Source organism: Micrasema longulum, unplaced genomic scaffold, assembly GCF_059751315.1.
Source record: "Micrasema longulum isolate JH-2025_06_02 unplaced genomic scaffold, ASM5975131v1 h1tg001050l, whole genome shotgun sequence".
In the NCBI taxonomy this organism is placed as follows: domain Eukaryota; kingdom Metazoa; phylum Arthropoda; class Insecta; order Trichoptera; family Brachycentridae; genus Micrasema; species Micrasema longulum.
Genome location: NW_028278238.1, coordinates 553,972 through 577,517, shown reverse-complemented (window position 1 = coordinate 577,517; position 23,546 = coordinate 553,972). Strand labels below are relative to the sequence as shown.

Here is a 23,546-nt window from a genome sequence, read left to right as displayed (position 1 = left end):
AATAAAAAACCTGATCTTCAAACAAACAAACAAACCATCACACCGTTTCCCCATAGAGAGGATAGAACGCCATATCACTCTGTCATTGCATACATACCTCGCTTCCTCTACATTCATACATCTTCTCATGCACGCACGCCGATTATTCCTACTCTTGACATGTCCATCTTCAAGTATTTGATGGATTTGATCGTGCAATGTCTTTCTCGTTCTTCCCCTTTTTTTGCATCCATCAACATTCGCATCGTAGATCCATTTAGACATTCTTTCGCTGTCCATTCACTCTACATGTCCAAACCAACGCAGCACTTCTTTCTTAACTCTGTCGATAATGCATGTCTCAGCCTTACACAGTTCACGGATCTCGACATTTGTGCACCTTTCATACATCGTTTTACCACACATTCGCCTGAGGGATCGCATTTCGACAGCATGTAACCTACTTTCATCATCGTTTTTCCAATTCCATACTTCGCTCTCATACATTAGAGTTGGCACTAGAACTCCGTTGTGAACTGCTAGTTTTGCCTCCTGCGATAAACATTTGTTTGCTAAAGTAGATTTTAGTACACCGTTCACCCTGTTCCCGGCACTCACCTTCCTTTTCATCCCTAGTAAACATACTTCCCAGATACACAAATTCTTCTACCTGATTCAGAATATCTCCGTTCACACTGATCTCACATTTAGTTATATTTTCATCCCTCTCAAAAACCATCACTTTCGATTTATCAACATTCATAAGCAAATCGCTTTATACCATATTAATTAAGTAAAAACCTAAAAACCATATACATCAAGTAAAACCATATTAATCAAGTAAAAACCTATAAACCAAATTAATCAAGTAAAAACCTAAAAACCATATTAATCAAGTAAAAACCCATAAACCAAATTAATCAAGTAAAAAGAGATGAGCCTGAGTCTAGTGATTTGCCTAGAAATATATATCAAATAATGTAATAAATATGCGGAACCATTCGGTATTATTCTAGAAGGCTCGCAGATCAAGTCAGGACTGTCAGGAGTCAGGAGTCAGGAGGTACTTGCTCCAGATTTGATAAATACCTCGTAAAAGTATCACTCCTTGTCTTTGGCGGCGCGGGCGAGTGGCGTACCGATCAAGTAGTATTTGATATTTTTATAATATTAGAAATCAAACATTGATTTGAGTCTACTGAACACTTTATTTTATTTTTACAGAGAAACTATCACTCCCTCTCACTTCTGTTAAATGTAATTCATAGTCCTAACGCTCCTATATACCTGCGTGAAAAATTTCAACGCTTATCAGTTCATGGTTTACCTCTTCGTTCTAATTCTCGAGGCACTTTCTTAATAACCATCCACAATTCCTCTTTCTTCTCTAACTCATATAGAGTCCATGCGGCTCGACTGTGAAATCATCTCCCATCCACCATCAAAGATATTACTACATTATCTCTGTTTAAATCACGTTTGAAGAAACATCTCCTTTCTCTTCCTTAATCTCTCATCATTTCCTCTTTTTTCCATTTTCCTGTTAAGTAATAGTTATGATTAAAAATAATTCTTAAACAAATACGTTTATTTCTATTTAAATATATCATTAGCTTTTCAATCCTTATTTTCTATTGAATATGTTCTGTAACTTGAATTATAAAAATAAAACTATTATTTTATTGGTTGGTTGGAAAAAATTGCCGTTTAGCAATAACGCCAATGTACAAATAACATTATGTACAAAAAGTTAAATAAATAAATAATGTATTAGTGTTTACATGTAATTGATAAAAAATAAGTCGTGTCTTTTTTTACTAGAATACTTCTGTACTTGTATATTATGTATTATTTTTCATTGTTTGTAAACTAAATAAATAAACAAATACTTAAAATGAGCACTAGCCAAACTATACAGAGACGGGATAAAACTTTTCGTTCTAGCCTAAAATATTAAATCGTTCTTAAAACCACCAAGCTCGTCTGATAAAAGAAGCCATACAAATTTGCATCGACCCATTTAATATAAATAGAGATGATGAAATGCTCCTCAAAACATCATGGTACCCGGCATTGAACAAAGGACAAAAATCGATATAACACATACAACGATGTTTTGAGTTTGTCCAAATTTTTGTAGACAAGGATTCAACCCTTTAGGGGGCTGTTAATATTAACATAATACAACAAAGATAAAGAACACTTTAGATAAGAGAATATAGAAGTCTAGGAGAACATTTTACAGATGGGAATATGAAAGTCTAGGTATTCACAGAACTTATGACCTGTCGTTGGCTGGTTTAAGTGGCCACTTTACACACTGTATAACATTCACCATTCTGCCTATATTTGAACATCGGTTTCTTTCAATTCTTTCATCTGTTGATGTTCGTGAAGTTAAAGAGCTGAAGCATTTATTAATGCGGGTGAGATTCATCTAATTTATTTATTCATTTAATTCATTTTCCTTTGTTTTAAGATCCATATTACTTAAATTCTTTCATCTGTTGATTATAGTGAAGTTAAAGAGCTGAAACTTTTTTTGTTGTGAAGAGATTCATTTGATCGAATTATTTCACGTACTAGGCAACGCCTGAAAACAATTTAAAATTTTTCAAATTTCACCTCATAAGCCCTGTAAATGCCTAAACTTCCATATTTCCTTATCTTAAATGCTCTAGATCTCTCTTGTAATTTGTTAATCTTAATGACTCCATAGGAGGAGAAATCCAGTATTTTCTCTACAAACATTTGGACAGACTCAAAATATTGTACCACAAGTAGTATCTGGCCGTGAAAATTTACGAACTTTAATTTGTAGTGACCGACCGAAACAAGATTTTCAGCCGAAACCGAATTTCGGCTCCTGTTCTAGCTTCGACCTTAACCGAAAACTTATTGAAAAGTCTCTTCAAAACGCCGAAAATTATGCGTTTTTATTGTTAAACTTTTTGAGTTCATTAAAATAATTGTTAAAGTTATTTAACATAAGTTTATTATTTATACACAATGAAATAAAAAGCATAAATTTAATGAGTACATTCGTTTATTTCTAGCGCTTTTTTTTTTTTTAAGAAATATTTGCGTTCTTATGATTTACCCAAATATTTAATTTTGAGGACCATTTTCAACGAGTTGTAAATAACTTACTATTAGAAAATGGAATCAAGTTGGGGTAGAGTGGGATTCGAACCACAGATCTTTGGTCCGTGAGTCCGAGACACTAGCCACAGGACCACATTTTGCTTTTATGTTATACATATAATTTCTTCAATGTACACTATAGGAACTTTAACTTATTAACTATAAAAGAATTACAAAAATATACATTTGGAAGATCTTAGAACTACTAACTAATATCTCAAAATCAGTATAATTCGAACGTAATCCGATACATCCAGACCCCAAGTGGCTTCTGAGCCGAAGTTTCGGCCAATTTTTGTCCGAAACCGAACTAGCCGAAACCGCCACCGAATTTTCGATCGGCCACTGTTAATTCGTCATATGGTTTTTTTATTTTTATTTATTTAAGTCAAAGCGGTAAGCTAAGAAAGAGTTTTTAGTCTTTATTCATTTCTCAAACGTTTTTACGAAAGTCGCTTTACCAAAAGCCTTCGTTCTCCGGTAAATTTTAACGACTTTTAGATTTGAGATTAAGATCTTTAGCTTTAAGGGTTCGCGTTTTTATCGTTCATGGGGCGGAATAATAACGAAGTTAACTCATTTTCCGAGGGACTGGGTTCATTTTTACGAAACGCTTCTAATAAAACGGCTTTGACCAAACTTAGATCGGTGATTTAAATCAGATTAGTTTGAAAGTTGGCTTGGTTGGGAGTGAAACTTAAAACGGTTTGCATCATTCTATGTCCGCTCTCTAGTTGTGTCGTATGGTGTTTACAACGAGCCTCCAGGCATCTCTGTCGGCTGCCGGATCCCGTGCGTCCTCCCAATTAAGGTTCGCGCCTCGTAGTTCTGACATAAACTGCTGACGAATAGTCAGCAGCGGACGTCGAGAACTTGATACCTTGTAAAGTAGGCGAGTGTGAAGGCATCCGCAGTATATGGCTCCTCCCGTATCGCCTCTGATTGGTGACAGCTTTATTTATTTATTTATTTTTATATTACAAAAATCACAAAAGCAAAATTATAAACAAATATTTTACTTAAACACTAACGATAAATAAAGCACTGCGAAGGAGTGCGGTATAGCGGAATACTTGAGAGGATCTATCGGTTTCTATATTAAAAGCAATGCCTGTTTTAAGGAACCGATATGTTGCGGCAAAAAAAATAATAATGTAGGCCCGTATTTGCAAAAGTGAAGAAGCTGTTACCGGAATTTGCTGCGTCCGTTCTCTTATGAAAAATGTGTGATCACTCGCGGCACTGACGTGCTAGCGGAACGAGTGCTAACCAGAGACTGGCGCATTGGCGCGGAAGTCCCGGCTCACAAGTGAGTGACGTGAAGATGGGACTTCCCCTCAACTATTTCTGTTCAAATCACTCCTGATGAAACATCTCCTTTCTCTTTCTTAACCTCTCTTCTTTTCCTCCCTCTTTATTACCGTTTCCATTGAAGACTAGTATCGATATTAATCAATACATACACATATTTCCAGTTCTTTTTTGTATCTATTTTATATTTTTAGTATTTTACTTTTTCTCGCCTACGTTTTGAAACTTAAATCATGAAAGTGATCTTTTATTTTATTGCTTGGTTAGAAGAAATTTCCGTTTGGCAATAAGTCCGCCAATGAAAAATATGCATGCACAAGAAGTTAAATAAAAATAATGCCGATGATGAATTATTTATTTTAGAAAGTAAAACTAATTCCATAATGTGTATTCTGTGCAGCGACAATGTCTGCTTGTCTATCATAAATCCAATTAAAAAGATTATTACTTAGTTCATAAAATGCATTCCTATGGATTTATTTTTTTTACATATTGGATGATTGAAAAGGCTTTAAAATCCCAAACGTTTTTTTTTTTTTTTAATTTTAAGCAAAGTTTATTGTGAATTATGATAATGAAGTAAGAAATTAAAAATATGGTAAACTAGTTTTAACTGAATTCTGTTTTGTTTTAATTTTAAGTTCATGAAAAAAATCGTAATATCGACACTGGAAAAGAAAAAGTTCCTAAGCGACCTCTAGCCAACTTTACTGAAAAGCCAATTTTTGCTTTTTTTAAAATTTATAAGAAATCTTATATTAAAAACAAATATTTCAATTGTGTAGGAATAACGCCAAAATAACTTACGTACGTTTTTTTTATATAAAAAAAATCTTTTATTGGCTCTTCTGTAAAGCTGCTACATGTGGCTTATTTAGGAACTTTTTCCTTTCCACCGTCGATATGTATCATATGGGATACATTGCCAAAAAAGAGTTAATCAGTTATTGATTACTACTACTACTACTACCATCACGCCATTTCCCCGTAGGGGTAGGCAGAGAGAATGGACCGCCACACACGTCTATCCTGGCATACACTCCTAGCCTCTTCCACATTCATACATCTTGTCATACATGCCCTTCGGTTCTGTCTGCTTTTGACATTACCAGACTTAAGATTTTGGTTTATCTGATCATGCCACGTCTTCCTTGGTCGTCCTCGTCTAACGTTGCCGTTCATTTTTGCAATATATACTTGTTTTACCATTCTCTCGTCGTCCATTCGTTCTACGTGACCAAACCATCTCAGAGACCCTTTCTTAATCTTATCAATTATACTTGTCTCAGATTTACACTCTCGCCTGATTTCATCATTCGTAACCCTGTCATACATTGATTTCCCACACATTCGTCTAAGAGATCGCATTTCAACCGCGTTCACTCGGCTTTCATCCTTCCTCTGCCAGTTCCATGTTTCACTTCCATACATAAGTGTTGGGACTAAAACTCTATTGATCAGTTATTTAATATACTAGTGTATGTTTCCCAAGAAAGAGTTTCAAATTTAAATGTTTACTACTTTCTTTACGTGTATATCCAAAGCAATTATGTGTCTTTATATAAGTTTAATGCCTACATAATTGGTTTCCAGGATCCTTCGCGGGTGGTGTGTCCAGTGATTGACGTAATCAGCATGGACACGTTCCAGTACATCGGAGCATCCGCTGACTTGAGGGGGGGATTCGATTGGAATTTAGTTTTTAAGGTTTGTAAAGTTTATTGAATTATTTACACATATTTGGTTACTCCAAATGTGTTAGAAATATCGAAGAAAATACCTAGACAGAGCGTGTGTCTAATTTTTGCGAGAGTGTATTGGTTTTTTAGAGGGGTTTTATAGAGTTATTCAGGGTTTTCGAGAATCCCAGTTCACTCGGAATCCTATACAACTTGTTAGTTCGGGCCAGGCCTGAGTGTGCCTCGGTGGTATGTAATACGCACGAGGCGAGATATTTTTTAATTCAAATCAATTCGACAGGTGCCGTGGCGCAGTTGGTTAGACGGCCAACTGCGAAACTGGCGTCGCGGGTTCGATTCCCGCCAGTTGCAAGAAGAAAATCCAAGATACGTTTTTTCTCAATTGATTTGGGTGTTATGTATTTTTCATTACCTCCTTCCATATCCCCTCTATCCCACCTGCTGACAAGCCTCAAAATAGAGGCTTAGCGGGGTATTCCTTTAAAAAAACAATTCAATTCATTTATTTAAAATAATATATACATTACAAACTACAAACTAAAATTGAAGATATAAAGAGACCCTTGTCTAAACAGTAGGAGAATTCTGCTCCGGAAAGCCCCTTCGGATATATGGAACAGATCAGCATCCAGAACGACGTTGTTCAGCATAGCGGTAGCCCTTCCAACAGGATTAACCATCGGCAGGTTGGTCCTGTATACCGGAATATGAAACAATCTATGCTGACGCTGTCTTAGGTAAGGATCAGGAAGATCAGGAACATACCAACCAATGCTCATTATAATCTCAAAATTATCGACCATACCGCGCAGCAATCGATAAAAATGTGTAGTCAAATACACATTCCTTCTAGTTTCTAAACTGCTGTAGCCAAGCTACCCTGGAGAAACTCGGTCAGGTAGAGCCAAAGATAATACCCGCAGTTTCTCATGTAGAGATATCTCAGAAACTTATTTTGGATTGTCTCTATTATAAGAGAGTACTTCAGTTCAAATGGCCCCCAAATTATTTAGCCACTCTCGAGTCTACTTCGCACCTAGGAGTTGTGAAATTCCCCCATGTTGGAGAGGATTCATAAAAAAAAAATAGTTATCTCTACATGAGGGGGTTTGATAGTTATCCGTGGCTCTATTCAACTGCATTCCTCTTGCGCATGCTCGGGACCGACAGTTTGCAACTCAGAAGGGATAAGTTCACACTGACCCATTTTTCCAGAGTGATCAGAATCGAGAACTCGCCATTTTAGAGGGCATCAATTTTTACGTTTCTGATTGCTATCCCGACGGCATCAGCACAGACTGTTTTAGCTCCTGGCATCCAGAATCAATCTGCCTTCGGTTACGTCGATTGAGAAAGGTGTGGGAGAGCTGAACATTACCATTTTATAGACCGACAATTTTTACATCAGTGAAACTATGTTGAGGAGGCAAATACTCTTCCTATTGGATTACACTTTAATAATATCGAACCATTGCTCAAGGGTTCCTGGTTTGATATGTTGTCCCAATATAACGGCTTAAATATTTTGTTATTTGTAAAGTTATTCTGATAAAATAAATTGATTTGAATTTGAAAAAAAATAAAGAGTTAAGAGGGTTCTTGCTATTACGAGAAAAAATTTTCCTCAAACTTAGTATTTAAGGAAATAATGGAATGGATGTCTGACCATTTTTGTTATTTGAAAAACAATGCAAATTAACGAACTTTTCCCTACGAATTTTTTCGTCATTTGCGTGGTGCTGAATTAACATTGAAAATATCTAGCTAATTCAGACCAGGGCCGGTATTACAATGGCAAGACGGAGCTATATTCAATTTTCTATACAGTAAAATCGAATTTTGTGCATGAAAAATTAATATTTGTATTGATTATTGTCTATAAAGTATAATCGATTTTTCTATAAAGTATAATCTAATTTCCTTTATGAAAAATTGATATTCGGATAAAAATTTAAAATACCGTCCTTGGTAAAATGTAAATGAACATATTTTAAATAAAAAATCCTAAAAATATAGGTACACATTTTCGTACAGAAAATTCGATTTTACTTTATGGACAATTGAAGATAACTTTGTAATCAAAGCTCTTTAATGTAATTTGAGAAAAATTTTCTTCGTATATATCCGAAATGTAATGTATAAAACATGAATAATGTCGAACCAATAAAGGCAACTGAAAAATATGCAAATATATTCAAACTTGGGGTAAAAGTTAGAATTGAAACGTAATACCAAAAAACGTTGGTAAATAAATTTAATGTCTTTTTTTGTAATCGAGTCTAGTAAAATTAAAATAACATAACTATGCCGTGCGTTGCTCTATATGTATTTTTTAATAAATTTTTAATTTGGAATGCTTTGTAAACGATAAAAAATAAAATAAAAACATTTTTGAAGTACGTAAGAAAGAAAAGCTGGCTTCCACAACGATTTATCTTACTCTACAAGAAATGTAAAAACTTTTTAAGTAATCGCTTTCTTCCCAGATTTTGTTACATCGCTTTTCTTCTTCCGCATCACATTAATTTGCGGAATATGTCAACTGGTTCCTTGGGACCGGAAGTTATGACCGGAAGGTCGACGAAATAAAAGATGCGTGTGAAGGAGTAGAAAGGGTGGAGTTTCTGGACTAAGACTTCTGGAAGTAAGACTTTTCTCGTGGGAAATTTAATATGTGTGTTTTTCTTTTTAATTGCATATTATTAAATAATTCTTAGAGAGCTCGATACACACGAAGAAGGTTAATTAAGATTTCCTTAACTATTCGAATTTAACAATCAAAGTTTGTTTTGACAAGAGTGGCTTTTAAAAATGGGACAAAGCCAGTTGAAGCATCAAATAAGAGTTTGTGCGAGATACAACATTTTTTGTCAGTGTTTTTCTGGGTTGTCATGCCAGGTATTGTCCGAACTTTTTGCCAAGGTTTCGGACAGAATTATAGCACCCATCATCCGGACTCTGATGTTCTTTAAATTTTAAATGACATCACACTGTAACCTCGTTTTACATGGTTTCGAAAAAACAAGATCCAAAAATTAAATTTGAAAATATATCATTGCAAGGTAAGTAATTTTAATATTAATATTATCCGCGACAATTTAAACACTATACAATACAAAGACAAGAAGGATGAAATGTATATATATATGTATATATATGCGTATAAATGGATGTATGTATGTGTATTTAAGGATGTGTATGTATATGTGTGTGTATATATGTAAGAATGTTTATGTGATTATGTGTATAAGGGTGTGTTTGTATGTGTATGAATATTTATAAGGGTGCACACGTGTGTGTGTATCTATATGGAGATATATAAATAAACATCCATGTAAGTCTGCATTAGCACGGGTCTTCTCCTATTAGGCATTACTTTATAATATGACAAAAAAGAAATAAAAAATATAAAAATAATTATGCTTAGCATTATAGGAATGCTCTATAAAAAATTAAAGTACAATAAACAGTGAACGATTATAATTTTTTGAAATCCCGAATAGATTTTTACATAATAAAGCCTATTTAGCATTGTTTTTTATTAGTCTTTTTTACACGGTACTGTGTGGAACGTATCCCGCGTGTAAAAAGGGGTTCCAGTGCATATGTAACCTTTTTCGATAATCCTTCGTTTACGTTAGTAAAAAAAATCCTTTGTGTGTTCCAGTGGGAGTACCTCGGAGGTCAGGAAAGGGCGGCGCGGCTGGCGGACCCCACGGGGGTCATCAGGACCCCCATGATCGCGGGAGGGCTGTTCTCCATAGACCGGAAGTACTTCGACAAGCTCGGGACTTACGACACCAAGATGGACGTCTGGGGAGGAGAGAACTTGGAAATTTCTTTCCGGTTTGTTTTTTCCTAATTCTCGTTTGTTTCTATAGATTAAGTTTTATGGCATAAACTTTTCTAATAAATGTACATATTATTCTTGAAGATAGGGTGATTCTAGAACTATGCTTTATTTTTGAGTCCTTCGCGATTTTGTATTTGAAATGCGTGCATTTATTTCTCTCCTTCATATTGTAGGGTTATTTTCTAATGTTGGCTATTTACAGATATGGAAAATCGAGTTTTGTTATCACATCATATAATATTATGTTGATGCATTTCGATATATTTCGTAGTTTAAAAATCGTTTTTTTTTACACTTTCATTAGTAGTATACTATTTGAAGACTATTTCCATGGATAAGTCAATTTTGAGAAAAGTTAAAAACGAAAAAAAATATATATTTTTTTTGAACTTTTTGTGCTCATTGTATCAAATTAAAGGAAACTTGTGCCCATCACTGCTTTACAAACATACTTGTTAACATATTTTTTTATGAATTATGTAGATATCCTATTATTTCAATTATTTTATTTTCTTTGGGTAGGAATATAAATTAATTAACTACTTAATATTTTTTATGTAAATTAATGTGGTTTTCTCGTCTCGTAAACTACCCCTACAATAACAATAGCTATAAAATAAAGTGTATACCTTATATAAAAAATGTATATACTCGTTATTATATGTTTACCACTTGACCGTTGAAATTAGAAAATTAAAGATGAGCTTTTTGGTTACTTGAAAGAGTAGTAGTAACAGTTACCGTTTCATAAATTAAACTGTTTTTCAATCTGTGGGTTGTGACCCCCCGGGGGTTGCGTCAGATTTTTTAAGATCTGGCACTACCCTCCCCCCCACGACCCTTAATTTATTGAACAATCGCCTTGCTCGTGACTGCGACTCTTCGAACAGGTTGTTCCTGGCGGGGGACGAGTCGCCAGTTATTTATCAAGTGTACTTAATTTTTTGTATCATTCATTACTTAATATCGTTTAATAATATCCAGTTATATGAAAACAGTTTAATTTATTTTTGTGAAACTGTTTCAGTTGTCTCTGGTAAATAACTTTTTTTTTAAACTTATGCAACTTTTTACTCTCATGACGCCATATACACACATACAAGCAGGCGCTGGGGTCGTTTGGTCCCCTCGTTCGGATCATGTGTAATTTTTGGATGCTTAGTGGGGGAAAAGGTTAAATACAAATGCTCTTTAGTCCCGATTTAAAATAAAATTAATGCTCTTCTCGATTTCAGAGTTTGGCAGTGTGGTGGATCTCTGGAAATAGTTCCGTGCAGTCGAGTGGGGCATGTTTTCCGCAAGAGACATCCTTACTCCTTCCCCGGCGGGTCGGGAAACGTGTTTGCCAGAAACACCAGGAGAGCAGCTGAAGTGTGGATGGATGACTACAAGAGATTCTACTATGAAGCTCAGCCGTTAGCGAAGAACGTTGCTTTTGGAGAGTAAGTTTGTAAATTATCATCTTAAAAAAGTATTTTCTTCAACTGTATGTCTCGGCGTTATTCCTACAACTAAGTAACTTCAAAATCTGCATCATAACGTTAACCACAAAAAACACATTTTTGTATCCTCCTCAGTGAATGCAACAAATAGACAAATCAAATCATCATAATATTATTTGAATTCATCACAACCTGTCTATTTGTAGCATTCATGGAGGAAGATAGAAAGATGCGTTATAGTGGTCAACTCAAAAACCCTCATGTTGAATTTAGTAGTTGCAGTAATTACTTTGTGATATAACATAATAACAACAACGTGCTGTCATTTAAACATTACGGACATGCTTTGTGTTTGAGCACATAGCATGTCTTTAATGTTCATTAATTTATTCATCATAAGTAGTTTAGTTTATCATAGATAGGTAGTTTGTTTTGTTAAGAATTCTTTTTTTTTCCATATACCGTAAAACGGGGTTAAATTGCACCATCAAGGGTAACATTGCATCAACAAAAAAAAAGTTTTTAGAGACACCTGTTGTCATTGCTACTAACAATAACTCATTGTTTCTCCAAATATTCAATGGATGTCACTTTTCACTCTTACCTAAGGTTATTTTCCATTCAATATGGTACTTTAGTACTGAGCGATTAGCGGTTTGGGTTGGTTGTGCAGTTTTTATGAATAATTTCTATAGGTAATTCTTATCACATCTTCAACAGTGTGTATCATTCTAAGGTGAGTAAAGTGGTTTCGTATGTTGAATTTTGTCATGTATTTGATAATACCAGTATTTCTTACTAAATTTACCAAAACATATTAATATTAATATTTCCATGTCCATGTGGAATCTATTAAGATACTGAAGGAAAAAAAAAGTGATGCAATGTCACCCCGCCCTAGGGCTTACTTTGCATCATTTTTCAAAAAATTATAGCTTGTATATGAAACTACAAAATATACTTATAACCACAAAAAAGTAAAGGAAATATATTATATAACCATGACATTTATTGTCAAAAACACTACTCATCTCCTCGATGAAAAAAATCATTATAGCTGAAAAGTTATTAAAAAGTGATGCAATTTAACCCCGTTTTACGGTAACACAAATTATTTTAATATTTTTGCTCCTGTTCTAAAGATCTAAATTAGGTTGTGGTTTTGAGTTATTCTTCTTTGAAGTTAAGTAATTTGCTTACATTTAAAATTTCATGTGCAGTTCATTTGAACATTACAGACATGTTATGTATTTGAGCACATAGCATGTCTGCAATGTATATTAATTTATTCATCACCATTTTGTGAAAAGGACCTAAATGATATTGTTATGGTATTTGTTACAATCAATATAGTGTAAAGTTTCCGCAAACCAAGTTTTGTGATATTTCCATTTAAAATAAACGTAAAAAAGCAATTTTTCAATAAAAAAATATAAAAGTGCCATCTATAAATATTTCGTTTCATATTTTCATTTAGAATCACCTTAATGAATATTTTTTATGTAGGTATCTCTATATAAAATTAATCCTTGCTTTATCTGTCTTACTTTGAAATTTCAGTATCTCGGAGCGCTTGGATTTAAAGCAGAGATTAAAATGTAAACCTTTCAAGTGGTATCTGGACAATGTATATCCAGAGTTGACGATTCCCAAAACTGCCGTGACGGGTTCTTCCCTCGGGGGAACTATCAGACAGGGTCTCATGTGCCTCGATAGTTTAGGAAATCTTATACAAGGATCTGTGGGTATGTTTATTTTGTATTAATTTTTTTGAACACTTTTCTTTTATTTTTTATTTAATGCACAAAATACACAATTTTATCATAAAGCACATTTTTTTTTATGTCCCAACTTGTTAGAAAATTCTGTGTTAAGTCGGGACTCTTCCAAATATAAATCAAAAACATTTATTAACATATTAAAACAATATACAAAATATTCAAAACAATATACAAAATAATCAAAACAATATACAAAATAATCAAAACAATATACAAAATAATCAAAACAATATACAAAATAATCAAAACAATATACAAAATAATAATAGAAAAATATAAATAATAAAAATTTATCCATGTCGAAAAATGGAATGCAGAAAAGTTATATAATATGTAATATGTTAAAATACATGGCAATATGTTATTAATAATTCATAGTTATATTATAATTTAATTCGGTAATTAATTGATAGTAAAAATAAATACAAAATAATACAATAAAGTAATAATAGTAACACATCTACATATATGGTAGAATATGTAATTGAATAAACATAATAATAAAGTTAAAATAAATATTTACAAATAATTATGCATCACTATTAAGTTCATCACTATTAAGTTCACTATTTCTATAAAATATGATTAGGTACTACAAAATATTTCAATTTTACAAATGTTTCTACATCTCTAAATTTCAAAGTCATTATTATATGAATACAAACACATATCTACAAAACATAAATACGGAGTTAATGATGAGAGATCATTAAAATGGTATGTAAGGTTTAAATCTCCGAATTATTATTAGGCTTATTAGCCACAGCTGTAGAAACGGCATTTCGCTCTATTTTGTCAAATTTTTGGTTTAACAACAGACGTATAATGGACAGTTCCGCGCTGCACTTGCTATTCTGGACATGAGTACCTTTGTTTTGCTGTAAACTATAGCTAACTTCGTTATTGATAATCCTAGAATTAGTTTTGTCCGTATGGGCTTCATCAATATTTATTTTAATGAAGAAATTTACTGCTACTGGAATTTGGATACAAAAAATAGTTTCTTACATGTGGTAAAAATTAGAGCATTGTACTACGAAGTTTCTCTAAAATATATGAAAAAATTCATTCAAATTAACTACTTTAAATGACATCCCAAGTTTTTCGAAATCAACCAATGATAGTATGTTGTGAAAGATTTCCTGTTTCCGGCAAGCCAACCTACTAATTAGGATAACTCATTGATGATAACTAGTAACGTCACGCACAGAGTAATTATAAAACGTAGCGATGATAATAAGGTACATGAAAATAACAAAAAAAAAATTTGACTTAGTTTGATAGTCTATTAACAAATAATAAAAAAAATAGGAAACCACTGGACTTCCTCATTGTAACTTAACAAATAAAGTTTTTAAATTTCTTTTGATTCATGAAAATTCAATTTTACCATTGGATGATATTCACATTAGAAACTTTGTTCTCAATTCGTAGCCTCACAATTAAATGTCATTCAAAATATATTGTTGAATCACCGGACCACTAAATTTAGCGTATCTTTTTGTATAGAATATATCCCAAAGGTACTTTAATATAAAATTATAATTAAACATCGAATGATCGTTATTAAATGAATTCTTATTTTCCACAGGAATGTACCCGTGCCATTACACGGGAGGTAATCAGGAGTGGACAGTAACGTCCATCGGATACATCAAGCATCACAGTTTGTGCCTAACCCTAGCTAGATTTGAAGTCGCCTCTCCGATAGTCATGATGCCCTGTGAATCGGAAGACAATATCAACCAGATGTGGAAGCCAATCCACAGCGGTAGAATCCGCCACAGCAAGATCAATTATTGCCTCGACTCGAAACTCAAAACCCTCACCGCGCAGCCATGCGACCTCGCGCAGACAAGCCAACAGTTCGAGTTCAAGACAATGTGAAAGACGTTCAGTTCCTAACATGACACATTATAGAATGTCGCACTCTGCACACTGATAGATGCAGCTGAATGCGGTCTACATTCGAAAGATTGCCATGCATATTTCGATGGAAGTGCGATAATTTTTTGGTACCTTACACCGCGCCGCATACACAAACCTTCTGGTGTTGAAAATCTGTAAAATGGCCAGTTAAACAATAATGATTTATTTAATTTTACGAATTTACCAGATATAGGTAAATTAAAGTGATCGTACAAGCGTCTGTAAAAAAATCGTAACAGTTAAAAAATGTTTAGAAGTATAGTTAATTTATTAATTTCATTTATAATCAAGTTTGGTCTACACTCGAGTACCTTAAATTTTATAATGGGGATAAGATAAATTACAGTACTGGTGATAAAAATTACAAAAAATGCTTCATTAGAAAGATATTTTAGGAAATTTTGTCACGAGTGATACAACAATGCATTTTTGACATCTGCGTTGGAAATAAATAATGCAACTTTGATAATAAAAATAATACAAAAATCTAAATATAGAGTGTCACGAAATAGTTATGGTACAAATCATTCGGAAAAGACCACACATTTACAATATATACATTTAGTTGACGGGTAGCAGCGGATAAATTAAATTTTAGTATAAAGAATTCACTGGCAATTTGATAATTTATAAATAGTACCTACTTGTCAAATTGCAATGTGAATGTATGGAACTGTAATTATCCTATAAACTAAACAATAATATTTTAGTTATCAGTATTATTCCGAGAAAAACGGTAGAAATGCACAAATTGTAAACCTGGTAAATTTCCCCTCCTATCAATAATAAAATAATAGTTTTTCTATGGTAATAAATATTTTTTTTTTAAATTTCATTGTAAATATGTAATTTATCATTGGCATTTTGTATACATGTGTGTATAAAATTGACATTATTTAGGTAATTTTAATACAAAATTGTACTTATGTACATATTTGTAATATGTCAGATCTTGAAATTAACTCAAAGAAATAATGTACATATTTTGTTCAAATTTTTGTGATACATTTTTGTTACTATAAAAATCATCAAAGTGTTGAAAGGTGTATTGATAGTACCTAATTCAAAATATTGATTTAATTATTATGAAATTCAATTCTCTTAAAATAATAACATTTTAAGATTGCAAATAAAAGACAATACAATGCTGTTTTAAGCAAGTAATTTATAAGTTTCATAAAACCATTTTATTCAAAAATAAAAGTAATGATCATAGTACCGATAAATTCTTTTGATTTTTGTCTTTTGCACTGCTAATAAAATACCTTTGGTTGTGTCAAAACAGGTTGGTAAGAATTTTAAACATTTACTGTTAAATTTTAAACATTTTTTACATAGATACAATTCAAAATTTAATAACTATTATTACCGCGTCATGAGATATAGTTTTTTTTATCCTGGCTCCTAATATATATATCCAGTTAAAAAAATTAGTTTTCTGATACTAGGAGATAAGACTGTTTTGTTGGAAAAGTTATTTTAATTTTAGTTATTTTGGATAACTGCCGAGTCGAATGTTAATGTTCATTCAAAACATACTTACAGTACTTAAACAAGACTTTGAAATTTGCAAATTCTAGGGCAGAGGAGCATGGAGTACAATAGTGGATCACGTTTTTTTTAAACCTCCGTAGCTCTGAAATTATTGTTAAATTCTGGTCTCTTTGATAAAATAGAAAGAAGCATTCATAGTCTTAGAAGTAATGGTTTCGGTTTGCCATTTTATAGCTTATTTAATTAGATACTTTTTTTAAAATTGGTTACAATGTCCACTGTGGCCTGCACTGGGTAATATCTTAACGTTAATACTGGAATACACTCAATTGTGCAATTAATATAAAATACAAGGTATTCATTTAAATATTAAACTCTTTGATATTTGAGGGTACTACTTGCAAACCCGGCAAAATTCATCTTTCTTTTTGAGCAAATCACCAAAAACTGATACAATACTTAACTTCAACTTTTTTTAAAACTGACTTTTTTTATTATAATCAGTAAATATTTTATACGTAAGCAGTGACGACATAAGCATGATTATGTCAAGAAACGGGATTGAAATAATCAATTCAATTTTATACATTACCAACTTTGCAATACTCAAGTAGAGTTTGCCATGTTTGCAAGAAAGCCGATCAGTTAAAAGTAAAGTCTTACAAATTAAGCCGTATTTTTAACCGACAATGTAAAATGTATTGTAAAAAAATGTATTCTGAATAAGTTTCAATTTATATCTCACTTTTTTTTTTTTTTGCCGGCCTTGCAAGTAGTACACTCATTGCTTCGGCTACCAGGCTTCGAACATAAAAATTCACATTTTCTATTTCGAGTTTATTTAGGGTATCGGTTGCAATAATACTTCTTTTTCCGTCTTGATGCTCTTTCCTCTTTTCTTGGACCTGCTTTTGACTATCTACAAAGTTTCTAGTTGGGTATAACTTTCAACTTTTTATTTTTATGAAAAACAGTGATCCACTGTATCCCAAGATGAAACGATTCACTGTAACCCAATGACATCTTTCGTAAATATAAAAAAATAGCCAGCTCCTCTCTCGACAAACTCAAATAGTGTACTTATTATATTAAACATTGACCAATGAAGGGAACAATCAAACCTTTCAAATTTACCATCCATATTAAAACAAAACATTTTTAAATTCACGTAAAAAATAGTTTTGTCCTAACGTATCGACCGAAGCGTTGCAGCATGTCCCCGGGTTCTAATGTTGTGAATGTAACAAGTGTGGCAGAAGGGAGAGGAAAAAGTGTCGGATAAACAAAAATGTGTGTTGTGCGTGCAACACGCATGAAGCTATTGCAAACAATCCACTGAAACCCGTGATCTCAGTGGATTTAGGGTAACAGTTTACCCATGCTCCCCTGCACAGTAAAAATGGGTTCATAAAGAAATAAATTTTACAGGAGAGCAAAAAGAGGAATCAAAACCTTGTTTCTGGGACAATGGGTTCATATATTCAATAAAATAGATTTCCAATTAATGTGAAATATGTTATTCTTTTACATACAATCACAGAAAAATTATCAAAAACTTTTAAATTATTATTTTTTTAACTCCTTTCTTGAACGTGCTTGTTGCAGAAATCATCTTATTTTGACTTTCTTTTGCCAGCCATGACCCCGGGTTTGTTTTCTACAATTTATAACACAGTCAGACACATTTTGTAAGTTTTTAATATTCCATTCTATTGAACTCATTTAGGAGAAGAAAACCCCATTAATATCTCGTAATTTGGAAAAATGCAAAGAACCTGTTTTACCTTTCAATTGGTTATTTACAAGTTCAAATTAATATTGACTTTATTATTAATATATTTAATAAAAACTAATTGGTTTTGTATAATTTATATTTGTAAACTCAACTTGTCAGAATTATATTTTATTCAACGATTTTCCCCAATAATGATTAGTCATACTAATATATTTTCATGTTGAAACTATTGTTTTGCTTAAAAGGCTGAAACTAGATAATCTTAAATAATGTTTTTGTTTTTTGTTTACAAAATATCTTTTCATAAATAATTTTCTTGCGTTTTGGTTGTACTGACTAACATGTGATTTAATATGAACAAAATAAGTTTAAAAAGACATAGAAATTTTAATATATTTAAATTGTTAAATTATTTTGAGAACTCGCAAGAAGATAATGTTATGTATTATTTTTGTTGATTTTATTTTTAGTAGAGGTATATGTATTTTTAGAATAATGATACATATTATAATGTTACCATATTCCCAACATTCAATCGTTCAGTTCATTAGTTGATATTTCCTTTTTTAGACTTCATTGTTATTCCGATGTAGAAAACAATTTGTTAAAAAATAATGTGAACATGATAAATATTTGGCATACATACTCGATCTTAAATGTTTAAAATATTGATCAATTTGGACAATCTAAAGAACTGAATGATAGATGTTGTATGTAATGAAGTTAATAATGTAAGTATTATGTAAATAATTGCATCGGATGCCTTCATGTAAAATAATCGCATTATCACTGCCTATTTGCATAGTTAAATGAAAATATTCACATTTTATATATTGTGATAGTTGTACTTGTACATATTTCAGTAGAATTAACTCCTCTTGAGTGTACTAATATACAAATCACATTTTTTGTATTAGATAAAACAGAAAAGGCAAACATGACAATTTTAATACCTAATAATATGTAGTATTTAGTATTTATATCGTATTTCTCTTATTACTTTATATCATAATATCTAAACAAATCTAAACATTAAAACGGCGTCCCAATAGCTTAAAATGACAATACATCAAATTGTACTATAGTAATCTTAAGTTTTCTTTGTAAATCTTTTAGAAATTATCGTACTACCTACTCACTTTGTATAATATCTTGAAAATGATGTATTTATTGTAGAAATATATATTTCTAGTTACCAAACGTGTGAATTATTGTTTCGTTTTAAATTGAATGTTTATTTTTAATTTAATTGCATTATTTTGAACAGTTATTTCATATAGGCTGTGATTGGTGTTTGTTCTTTAAAACCTACCTATTAGTGACAAGGACTTTGTGACCTCACAATTTGCTAGAATTTCTATAAAATCATATGTTTATAAGTATGCCACTTATCAGAATAAAAATACCACCATTATAATTGGATCGCAATTTAATTATATTTTTTAAATATATTATTAAATAATAATTTGATTGTTTCCGCTTATCACCTAGTTAATGTTAAGATTTTAAGTAAACAACCCTTCAATATAAACCATGCACTTTTGACAGCAATAAAAATGGTATCCTGAACATTCGCTTTTAAAGTTGTAACCAAAAATCAACTCGCATCCTGAAAATAATAGTGGCACGCCTCCAAAAACTCATTTTTGCAGGAGAGCAGTTTTACACACATCCACTAAACTAATATTCATTCGCAAAAACAAAGGCACAAGTTAAAGTCGACTTACTTATGCTATCAGTTTTAAACGTTTTCTGAAATGCAATTGGTGCAATTATCATTGTGCCTTTATTATTTCTTGAATTTGAAAAAAAAATACAGCTTAGTATTTTTTGTTTTTAAGACCACATCAATGGAACATTTCAGCATACTTATCTCAAAAACTATAATTTTAGACTTGTGCCATTATTAACAATCAGATGAGAACTCCACAATCAAAGGGTTTTTTAAAAATTTCGATCAAGATATTAAAATCTTGTTTTCTGTGATTCTTTTCCATTCCATTATTCATATTTTATTATTTATGATTAATTTGTTGTACAAAATTTTTCAATCATCTTTTTAACTGTTTATAGAAATATTTAATCAATTTATTACCAATTTACCAATGTTATATAATTTTAGCAATATGATGGAAAAAAATCCTTGTTTTTTTACATTTTTAGTTTTCATATTATCTTGCGTAAAATTTATGTTCATGAGCCATAAACTTTTAAAAGTTTTTAGTTTATATTTCATATTTTTATTATAAAAATATTGTTTACAGTTTAATCCTCTGGTAACTACTGCCAAATAGATTATCTTTTTTCAGTGCTGATTAAATATATGAATAAAATAATGATCAATGCGTTGTTTGTTTTTAATCCTTACTTTTAAAAAATGCTTATTAAATTCTTCTTTGCTGGTTGAAAAAAAAACAGAAAAATGTTAATTGGAAAATATAAAAATGAATATCTTTATAGTTATCAAAAATAAATTTAACTAATTAATCATATTTTAGACCTTAAATGATTCTATTTTGAATAAGCTGAATAAAAATGTGATTTTTATTTCATGCAAACCTTAGTAAAACCCATATTTTTAGTTCCAAGCTAATATTTTAATATTTTTTTTAATTGTTAGATCCTAAAACCATGTTATTACACCATGTTGTTACAAAACAGTTTTCTCATGCCAATGAATTAAGATGTTAAACCATTTATTAATTTTATTTTGTTTTTATAAAACACATAATTATTTTTAACATTCGTTGTTTAGTTTTCAGACGCGACAAACACTGAGTATATTACTTCGAAATTATTGCACCCCTTGGAAGTCTTTACAGACACAAATACACTCAAATTTTACCATGTGTCTGTTCGCCTTAACTTACGTTGCATTTCCTGTACCTAACTCTTTCAAAACTGGATATACATAAGAGTACAGGATATAAAGAATGGATGTCAATTTTTATATGTTTTAAACTAATAATGGCATCTGACAGCGGTTCACATGATCTACATTTCTGATTGATATTTTTTTTATTTTTTTTTATTTATTTCTTAAGTTAGCTTATATTAAAACTAATATAAACTATTATGTACATTTACATCATCTATTTATATTTACATTTCCTTACAGTAACTTATACATTTATTTTTTAATTCTTTCAGACACTTTTCATTCTTCATACATTCAGGCATCTCATCATACATTTTTAAACCCTTATACATCAAACAATTTTGCGACTCAGCTCTTTTCAATAATGGTAGTCTTATTTTATCCTTTTGTCTAGTAGCATATTCATGACAATTTTTGTTTAAGACAACTTTATCCTTAAAATATTTTGGTAATTTATCGTGAAAAAATTTATGTATAAATATCAACATATTAAATTTAAGTCTCCTTCTTACAGATAACCATTTTAGTTCATCTCTCATTTTTTTTACATTGCTATATTTATTTTGACATAAAGGTTCTACTTTTTAGGATATTTGAACAAAAAAAATTGCATACAGGGGATAAAGAGTGGATGTCAGTTAAATACTGGAAATTAAGCGATAATTGGAATTAGTCATGCACTTAGAAGAAAAACTTGAAAGAAAAATTATAGACCTGTTAAATTGATTCAAAACTGTAAATTTAATATGAGATTGCTCAGAACTGTTATCTCTCGTTAACTCTGAAGTTTAGCCCTGAGGCTTCAGGGTGCCTGAAAGAATTACTAGACAGATGCCACCGTTTTATAGCAACAATTCACGGACAGTGTATACTTGTAATGCCGTATTAAATATACTCCAGTAACTCGGCAATAGTTATTCCCACGTATCGGATACATTTATTGTAAAGTATTTATCCTATAGAAAAAACCTTTTGAACTTTTTCAACGATGGTGAATTGTACCTTTAGTATAATTATTAAAGAAACAGTTACTTCATGATTTTTTGCTAAAATAAAATATGTTATTATTTAATTTGATTTTTACACTTATTTTCAAACTTTTACTGAATGCGTTATTTAATTTTTGTTTCCTCGAAATCTTGGGTAAAAGAAATGTGTGTTTTTTTTTTAAAAATAATTTAACCAAATATGTTCATATTGGGTTTTGTAAAAGGCAATTTTGCCATATATGTTGGTAAAAAAATAATTATTTAATATGAATGAAAACTATTTTGGGTTATATAGACTATTTCCATGAAGTAGTTTCCTTTATATTTTTAAAGGTTTATTTTAGTGTCGAAGAGATTTGAAAACATAAAAAAACGTTATATCTCAAAACTTCCTTTTTTTAATAGAAGTATGCAAAAAATTTAAAAAATGATAGAGGAGGTAGTGGATTCTATTACACATACATAACTAAGGCCAAAGATCCTTTTAATGATCTTTCAATTTTAGAAAAAAGCTCTAGATAAAAAACCTAGGACGGACAAAATACAATTATGAGGAATGTTAATATTTACAGCGAAATAATTAAAGTAACAAAGATCAAAGAATGTTTATTTAAGAAAAAAAAATGGAATCAGTTGGAATCTGCATATAGTGCAGTAAAAAAATTACATTTCACTTGCTGGTGATAATGATAATACCCAAGTTGACCCAGATAAAATGCAAGAAATAATTGAGTCAAAAAGTTTTGTATGGTGTTCTATATAGGAGTTAATGGAATAATAGATTCAAAACAATGCAAAATTGTGATACATTGCAGCAGAAAAAATACGCAATTTTACCATAAAATATTTTTATTTTGTAGTATATATATACATTACTAGTTACTAGTATCAATTCACGGTGTGTGGTAAAATTACCAATAGCGATGAGACCACGCTCTGTGCAGTGTTGAATTGTAAGCGCTACAGTTTATTTTAGTAGGCACCAGGCAAATTTCTTGTGTGTGAACATTACAAATGTGTTTTAACACTGTTATCGACTCACCCTCGCACAACGCATGAGTGTGGCATTCACACTGCACTGTGTGTAATATATTATACTGTAAATATAACCACAAGGTGTAGATTCACAGTACCAACCTAACCGTTTTATCATGTTTTGTTGTGTGATAAATAAAAAATAATAATGTTATAGTGAATTGGAGAGGGCAATACAAAGGCTCATTTTGCGGTTACAGTATTTTCTAATGAAACTCAAATGTGTATATTGCATTTAGTGTAGATTAAATATAGATTAAAAATATGTGTTTTATA

At 31.3% G+C, this 23,546-nt stretch overlaps 1 protein-coding gene across 1 annotated transcript in view; it reads left to right on the top strand.

Annotated features, from left to right (window-relative positions):
• Nucleotides 1–16,342, top strand: part of Pgant2 (polypeptide N-acetylgalactosaminyltransferase 2) — a gene marked incomplete at its 5' end in the record, with an annotated part of 53,008 nt that extends 36,666 nt beyond the window's left edge. The window contains 5 exons of the mRNA XM_088233019.1: nt 6,028–6,141; nt 9,802–9,980; nt 11,223–11,429; nt 12,990–13,174; nt 14,802–16,342. Of these exons, the coding sequence (XP_088089145.1) occupies nt 6,028–6,141; nt 9,802–9,980; nt 11,223–11,429; nt 12,990–13,174; nt 14,802–15,097 (981 nt within the window). The remainder of the gene's footprint in view (nt 1–6,027; nt 6,142–9,801; nt 9,981–11,222; nt 11,430–12,989; nt 13,175–14,801) is intronic.
• Nucleotides 16,343–23,546: the final 7,204 nt, after the last annotated feature.